At 31.3% G+C, this 9,156-nt stretch overlaps 1 protein-coding gene across 1 annotated transcript; it reads right to left on the reverse strand.

The window, feature by feature from the left end:
• Positions 1 to 3,391: 3,391 nt before the first annotated feature.
• LOC107468056 (mitochondrial import inner membrane translocase subunit TIM17-3-like) lies at positions 3,392 to 4,320 on the reverse strand. Its single transcript, XM_016087295.2, has 2 exons — positions 3,852 to 4,320; positions 3,392 to 3,604 (listed from the first exon to the last, which is right to left on the reverse strand). Exons 1-2 carry the CDS (start codon positions 4,260 to 4,262, stop codon positions 3,557 to 3,559), a joined length of 459 nt encoding a protein of 152 aa, XP_015942781.2. The 5' UTR covers positions 4,263 to 4,320; the 3' UTR covers positions 3,392 to 3,556.
• Positions 4,321 to 9,156: the final 4,836 nt, after the last annotated feature.

Raw genomic sequence — 9,156 nt, forward strand, 5'->3', positions numbered from 1 at the left:
TGACTGCGGACTGCGGACTTCTGAGTAGTAAGTGTATTCCTATTGCCCAAAGGTGTAATTGTGTTTCTCCTTCTATGTTTTCTCCACCACAAGGGTTTTAAAGGGAGTTCTATTTATAGAATTCAACTAGGTATCTGATTCATATCCCACAGGCTCTAGAATAGGGATGTTCAAATTCATCCCTATCCAAATTATACCGTTTATTTAATTTTTAATTTAAATTAAAAATTGATTAAAACTGCGTTAATTTGAATTTAATTGGATTGTATTTTTTTGTATATTGCTGCATAATTTTGAATTTACTTTTCATAATTGATCAAATTTAATTTAAATTGTACAATATATTACAATATTATTATTTTGTTATTATATTTATAATTATACTTATAACATGTTCAATTTATTATACATTTTTATATTATTCATGAATTATTTTTATTTAATAAATATTTTATATTCAAAATGTTATTTATTTATTTTAACTAAATTATAATTTTATTTCTATTATTATGTTATCGTTGGCTTTTTAAGATATTGTTAAGACTTGTTATATCATTGTTGATTATTTAAATTTTGATGTTGAGACTTTTTATATGTATTTAATCTTTTTAATTTATAAAACCGCAAATCCAATCCAATCCAATCCAAAACTACTTGAAATTAGATCAGATCGGATCGAATTTTTTTTAAGAATCATCTAATCCAAACTACACTGCAAATAAAATTAATGTTTAAATCAAATAATTTTTTATTCAAAATCGATCTAAACCGCCGCAAATACCCCTACTCCACAAGAACAAGTCTAATTTTATAATAACTCTAACTCCAACGTGCCACCCGATTTTTAAGAGGTCAGATATGACAATGCAAACCTACACTAACTTATTCTAAAACGAAAGGAGTTCTCAACAAAGATTTCTAAGATAAAGAAAATAATAATCAACAATAAAAAGTAGAACTATCTTGTAAGTGATGACGAGCTCATCACCCACTATTATAAATATACTAACACCTACATATATATTCAAAATCTAATTCTGCATAAACATATTTTAAACTCATGATAACTTAAGTATTAGAGTTCTTTACATGTATTCTCACCAACCCTTTCAAAGAGCTTGGATGGCTTCACTCTGTCGAAAGAGACATCAAATCAATCACTCACATAAGTCTGTACCTCACGTTCAAACCCAAATCACCTATTTCATATAATTCTCAAAATATTGATGTCGTTGTCGGAAACCTAGAGTTCGACCTTTGACAAATGGCGGATGATCGTCTTAAAGATGGACATATTGTCTCAGAATCAAAACCTCACGATGAGGACCAACCAAACAACTATTGTGCCATTGTCATACCTCCAAATCTTGAAGAAAGAAGATGTGTAGACGACAATAGAAACAATCCAGAAAGAAGAAGGAAGAAGAAAGAAGTATAGGATCATAGGTCTATCAACTTGAAGGTGCCCAAGACCGTGATGCTGCAAAATTCATAAGACTCATTCACAGATACCAAAAACGATTAGAACAACTGGAAAGACAAAGAGAGATTAAAAGTCCCTTCGAAGGAAGGCAAGGAGGTGCATATAGTTTAAAGACAAATTGCAGAAGTTGGAAGCCAACCTAAAAAAAAGTGTTAGGAAATTATTTAATCTTTTAATTTGTTTGTGAGCAATAGGATTTAGGATTTAAGGGGTGTCATGCTCAAATATAAATAATGACTTCAGGGTTTCGGTCCCCAATATATACCAAAGCCGCCTTAAAAATTCTTTTTTTTAATCAGAGGAGTTGCAATTCAGCCACCCTATTAGAAATATAGAAGGTTTTGGTTGAGGAAAACTAAGACAATTTTTTCATTAATTTCTAATTTTTATGAGTAAAGGTACGCTTTCATACTGTGATATATATTTTGTTGATTCAATATGGATGATTTGGATTAATAAAACAATTTATTCTAACAAATAGAGGTCGAAACAAAAGAGAGACCTCTTCGCCTAAAAAAGAAGATCCCTTTTTCTAAAGACATTATGTTGGCTCAAGTTTCTTAAAACTTTAAGAGTCCAGACATTGATCTCTACGACAGAACAATTGATTCTCGACATCATCTTAACAATTTCAAAAGTCGTATGTACCTGGTAGATGTCTTTGACGCGACTTAATGTAAGGCTTTTTCAACCACGTTGACCAAAGCAGCAATAAAATGGTTTGATAGTTTACTTCCTAGATTGATCACATCTTTCGATGATCTAGACAAAAATTTCTTTACACGGTTTTCATTTAAAAAGACAAAACTAAATATGCTCCAAGTTAGGGGTGTACATGATCCTGTCCAAACCTGAATATTTTGGGAGCTAATTTGGTGTGATTTTATCAGGTTTAGGGTCGGATAAGAGTCTCAAAAATAGATCCGGTCATTATTTAGGATCGTGTTCGGGTCAAGGCGAATTTGGCTTCATCCGGCCCCATGTGCACCCTAAAGGGACTAAAAAAGATATATATTTTTTAAATTAATTCTAATATTATGTTATATTAATTATAAGTTTATTATTTTGTTTTTAATCATACTTGTTGAATTAGAAAATAGATCAAATAAGATTTGTATAGAAAAAAAATTTGTATATGAAATTTTCTGATCTTGATTATCCCATAGTTTATAGGAAAATTTTCGAGTATATCAGTACACCGGTATTTTAATAATTTTTAACCGTTGATCTTAACTGGTATATCGGTACATTTAAAATTTTCCTAGCTTGTGTCATTTAAAAAATACAAAGGAAAAAACAGGCACATTGCACCTAGTTTGTAAAGTGCGTTTAGTTTCACTCATATCTTCGATGTAGAAGAATTCAAGATCTTCATGGATAAGACGAGACTTTGTCAGTTAACAAGTGAAAAAATTTTAAGGAGAGTTTGTCGGAGTTAAGGCGAACTTTATAATTTTTATAGAATTCGTTGGTGGTGCGGCGAACTTATCCTAACAAAAAATGAAATTTAAAAAATGAGTTTTGGAAAAATATTTTTTTATTTTATTTATAAAAAAAATCCCAAGTCATGCTATTATATCTGAGATTAAATCCATGTGGCCAGTGAATTTGAAAATAAAGTTGGTCATAGACTCGTAATAACTACTCTTTATAAATCTTGACGTTTAAAATTGCTAGTAATTTAGCATGCTTGTAAAGGTTTTTGTGTGAACACTGAACATCAATCAAACATGTCATTCATTCGTTATCAAATGATAGATATGGAACATGGTTGATCAAAACCTATTACTGTAAGGTGTTCCATAAACAATAAAATATGGTCCAATTCTGAGAACAGTGTCGATGGGAATTGCAAAGTTAACACCTGATGACATTCCGCTCCCTAAAATTGCGTAAAAAAAAGCAAAATAAGTATTCTTGGGGAGTTGGAATATTAGTGAAGAATAGCATCCCCATAACAGTTACTTTTCTGGTGAAGGTTGCTGTGTTTACGCCAATAACATGGCCGTATGAGTCAATCAATGGTCCTCCTGAGTTTCCTGTTTTCCATCCATGCACACATAACATCACAATTCAAACTTTAGCGCTGGAAACATCAGGAAAATGAGGTGTGTTGCTTGCCTGCATTAATATCTGCATCAGTTTGAATAGCTCCTTATATAAAAAACTGGCTAATAGGCGCAACAAGAGTATAAGATATGCATTGATACTATGGTATCTATCTAATAACAATCAATAAGCTAAATTGATTAAGATTCGCAAAGAAATTGAGAATTTAATCGTTCTTGAATTAAAAGAGTGAATTTCGACATGCTGAATCAGTCAAAGCGTCCATTCGACCGGTAACATCGCATCTTTGGGTACATACTGCCTTCCTCGATTTCTCAAGCATGCAATCGGCCTCGAATTTGTTCCTCATGATTGGAATGACCTCTCCTGCTATGCCGTAGAGAGCACCACACATGGTGAAGCATGCGGAGGCTCTGAGACTGCGGCGGGACAAGGAGAGCAGCCCGCTGCTGATGGCCGGGGCAAATATGCCGTTCCAGGGATCGTCCTTCTGACGAACAGAAACCAAGGCGTCGTAGGAGGCAGTGAAGAGGGTAGCCCAGGCGGCAACCTTGCCCCCGACGCGGGATCCATTTAGGCACACGGCGTTGCAAGCGGTAGCTTGAGAGTTGCAAAGGGACTTGAAGAAGTGGAAGGTGGATCCGCCGATTAGGCCCACCATGAACCCGTGGCCTGCTGAATTGATGACATCATCAAGGCATTCTTCCATTGATTGCGGACTTCTAAATAAGTTTCCGGAATCCTATTGCCCAGACGTGTAATTGTGTTTCTCCTTCTATGTTTTCTCCACCACAAGGGCTTTAACGGGAGCCCTATTTATAGAATTCAACTTGGTATCTGTTCATAGCCCACATAAGTTGTTAAATCCAACTCAATCCAAATTAAATTTTTTATCTAATTCAATTTAAATTTGGTTTAAATTTGATTGAATTTTATTTTTTTAAATCGTTTGGATCAGATCGAATTTAGATTTACTTTTTATAATTGATCAAATTCAATCTAAATCGTACAATGTATTATAATATATTAATATTATTATTTTATTATTATATTATTCATGTATTATTTTTATTTAATAAATATTTTATATTTAAAATATTATTTATTTATTTATTTTAACTAACCAGTAATTTTATTTCTATTGTTATGTTATAATTGGCTTTTTAAGATATTGTTAAGACTTACTATGTTATTGTTGATTATTTAAAATTTGATTTTGAGACTTGTTATATGCATTTAATCTTTTTAATTTACAAAACTGCAAATTCAATCCAATCCAAACCACTTGAAATTAGATTGGATTTTTTTTTTAAATTCATCCAATCCAAACTGCACTATAAGTAAAATTCATGTTCGGATCGGATGAATTTTTTATTCAAAACCGATCCAAACCGCACCGCAAACACCCCTACTATTAACAAGAACAAGTCTAATCTTATAATAACTCTAACTCCAACGTGCCAACCAATTTATAAGAGGTCGGACACGATAATGCAAACCTAAACTAACTTATTTTAGAACTAAAGGAGATCTCAACAAAATTTTCTAAGATAAAGAAAAACACAATCGACTATAAAGAGTAGAACTATCTCGTAAGTGATGACGAGCTCATCACCTACTATTATAAATATACTCAGAATCTAATTTTACATAAACATATTTTAAACTCGTGTTAACTTAAGTATTGGAATTCTTTATAGGTATCCTCACCAACCTTTTCAAAGAGCTTGGACAGCTTTACTCCGTCAAAAGAAACATCGAACCAATCACTCACATAAGTATGTACCTCACGTTCAGACCTAAATCATCTATTTCATATAACCCTTTGAATATTGGCACCGTTGCCGAAAATCTAGAACTCGACCTTTGACAAATGGCAGATGATCATCTTAAAGATGGACTTACCGTCTCGAAATCAGAACCTCACGATGAGGACCAACCAAACGACGATCGTGCAATTGTCATACCTCCAAATCTTGAAGAAAGAAGATATGCAGACGACAACAGAAACAACCCATAAGGAAGAAAGAAAAAGGAAAAAGGAAGAAGCATAGAATCATAGGTCCATCAACTTGGAGGTGCCCAAGACCGTGATGCTGCAGAATTCATAGGACTCGTTAACGGATATCAAAGATGATTAGAACAACTGGAGCACAAACAAGAAAGACAAAGAGAGACTAAGAGGTCCCTTCGAAGGGAGGCAAGGAGGTGAGAGAGTTCAAAGACAAATTGCAGAAGTTGGAAGCCGATCTCAAAGAAAAAAAGTGTTAAGAAATTATTTAATTTTCTAATTTGTTTGTGAGCAATACATATATTAATTATAATCACAAATTATGTTATTTCATTAAATGATTTATTTATGGGGATTGCTAGGGGAACAATGAAAATTTTGAACAACATGAACAACCACCAATCAAATGAAAATACACTACACCCTAATTTAATGTTACTATCAAATTTACTCTTTTAACCCTATTAATTCACATTGTTTACACATTGTTCAAAAATCTTGTTGGTTACCTATACTTTTCCTTTATATAATGGTAATCTAATTTAATGTTATAAATGCTAAATTGAATAAGTCATAATTACTTTTGATTTGGAATTAAATGAGAATAAAATCAGATATTATCTTTTTGGGTTTTAGATACTATTTTTATTTGGGTTTTAAGGTTTAAAGGGTGATATGCTCAAATATAAATAGTGACTTTAGGGTTTCGGTCCCCAATATATACCAAAGCCGCTTCAACAACTCTTTTTCCATCAGAGGAGTTGCATTTCAGCTGCCCTATTAAGGATATATAAGGTTTTGATTGAGGAAGATGGAGACAACTCTTCCATTAATTTCTAATTTCTATGGGTAAAAGTACGCTTCCATATTATGATATATATTTTTGGTAATTCAATATGAATGATCTGAATTAATAAAATAATTTATTCTAACAAATAGAGGTCAGAATGAAAGAGAGACCTCTTCGCCTGAAAAGGAAGATCCCTTTTTTAAAGACATTATGTCGGCTCGAGTTCCTTAAAACTTTAAGAGTCCAGACATGGACCTCTACGATGGAACAACTGATTCTCGACATTATCTCAACAATTTCAAAAGTCGTATGTACCTGGTAGATGCCTCTGATATAAGGCTTTTTCAATCACGTTGATCAAAAAAGCAATGAAGTGGTTTGATAGTTTACTTTCTAGATCGATCACATCTTTCGATGATCTAGGCAGAAAATTTTTTACACAGTTTTTCATTCAAAAAGACAAAACTAAGCATGCTCCAAGTTAGGGGTGTACATGACCCGGTCCTGTTCGGACCTGAACATTTTGGGGGCTGATTTGGTATGATTTTATCAGGTATAGGGTTGAGTAAGAGTCTGAAAAATAGATCCGGTCATTATTTAGGGTCGGAATTCGGGTCAAGGTGAATTCAGTTTCACCCGACCATATCTGCACCCTAAAGGGACTAAAAAAGGTATATATGTTTTAAATTAATTCCAATATTATGTTATATTAATTATAAGCTTATTATTTTATTTTTAATTACACTTATTAAATTAGAAAATAGATAAAAGAAGCATGAAAATTAGAATTTATAGAAAATTCAAATATAGATATCAACTTCTCGGTAACAAGTATATTTTTTTTTTCTTCTTTATAAGTAAGTGTATCATAATTTTTTGACATAAAATTTATCAAGACCTAAACTTCATAGGTCTAGATCCGGCTTTAGTATAAGCTGAAAGTAGTGTGATTTCACTAAATCTAGGACCAGGTAAAAGTCTAAAAAATAAATTCAGTCATTATTTAGAATTGAGTCTAGAACAAAATAAATCCAATTTTAGCCGATCCATGTATATCCTTGCTCCAAGCCTTTGAGAGTAAAGCAAGATGTCGATGAGCCTCTCCAAGCCTACATAAAAAGATTCAATAGAGCATATTTAGAGATTCAAAATCTCCCACTAAAACAGCCAGGACTTGTGAATGGACTTCTAGATGACCCTTTCTCTCAAACTATCTCCAAAAAGCACCTTACCTCCTTGTATGAAGTCCAAAAAGGAACAGATAAATACATCAGTACAGAAAGAACTTCTTTCCTCTAAGAATGCAACATACATAAATAACTATTAAACTGTCATGCTTCTTAAGTTCTTTTTAACATATATGTAAATTATAATATATATAATTTATTTTTATTTAATATATTTTAATTTTAATTATAAATTCACTTATTTTTTTTAATTATATGATAGTTATTAATATTATTTTTTTAATAAATACTTGCAATATATAATAATATAATAGATATAAACTAATTAATAAATAATTAAAATTTAAAAATAATAATTATTTTAATATTCCGACGAACCGGCCACAAATTATTTATTTTTTTATAAAATAGCTCCTATTTTTATATTATTTCTATTTCATATTGTTTTAGAATAGTTTGATTATTTTTAAAATGTTAATGTAAAATATGTATTTTAAATTTTAATTTTAAATTTTTAATTTTTTTATTTATATAATTATAGGAAAAATATATGGAACTAATTCCAAATCAGTTAAAAATAGAACAATTTAATTAATTATAAATATAGCAATTAATTTTATTTATTTATGATTTAAAATATTGGTTACTAAATGTTTCACCACATTCAAATTAGGAGGAGATACGTGCAGTATCATTGCAACGTGAATCACGAAAACTGATTCAATTAGCTTCCGTCTCTTCACCCTCCTTCCGTCTTCAAATGCCTAAAACATGATAAATCAGAAAATAGATTCAGAACTATCCAATTTACAAAGAAAAGAAACATCCTAATGCGTAGCATAAACACCATTCACGTAGAAGTTTTGAATTCACCCAAAGGCATTTGGCTGGTTTTTTGCTGGTACCCTCTTGGTTCCTTAGTATTGTTGTAAATGGGACCGAATTAATCGGTTCAGTAACTCATCGATCGAACTAATAAACTAATAAATCAGTAATTTGACCAGTTTAATTACTAGTTCATTCTATCAACTATGATATAAGCAAATATTCAGAAATTATAATGAACTATTTAAAATGTTTTTATTTGGCGAAATATATAATAAAAATGTTAATATATATCGAGTTTCTAGTTAGAATTATGTTTACCCATGGTTATATTGTCAAGCTTTAATTCTACTTTGCTTCTTGGATAGCAACACTCTCACGCAGTCATGCTTGTATGTCACTATACCTAGACATAAGTCATAAGTGTTACGCGTTTGATCTGTAATCTCGTCGTTGGTTGAATATCAATTATTCATATTCCTGAGGTATAAAATGCCTTATTATTATTATTATTTTTAAATTCTAGAAGTAGAATTGGTTTTCTGAAAATAGGAAACATGGTAGCAGACTAGTTTTAATTGAAAAAAAAAAAAGAAGAAAGAGCATAACTCTTGATTTTCTTATTTTACAGAAGATAGAATATACAGCCTCTTTTGTTGGGCCTCAATAGATAATATTTGAAGTTCAAAAATATGTGCAATATCAACTTTCTCTACTTTGACCCTTGTCCTCCTCATTACAAATTTTACAGTTAACATCTATGTTTATAATGGCTCTCGTTTTTGCATGC

This window comes from Arachis duranensis, chromosome 10 (genome assembly GCF_000817695.3).
Source record: "Arachis duranensis cultivar V14167 chromosome 10, aradu.V14167.gnm2.J7QH, whole genome shotgun sequence".
In the NCBI taxonomy this organism is placed as follows: Eukaryota; Viridiplantae; Streptophyta; class Magnoliopsida; order Fabales; family Fabaceae; genus Arachis; species Arachis duranensis.

Coding starts and splice junctions, on each gene's coding strand:
- LOC107468056 (XM_016087295.2), bottom strand. CDS start 4,262: ATGGAAGAATGCCTTGATGATGTCATCAATTCAGCAGGCCACGGGTTC. Junction 3,605..3,851: donor TTGAGAAATCGAGGAAGGCA/GTATGTACCCAA, acceptor ATATTAATGCAG/GCAAGCAACACACCTCATTT.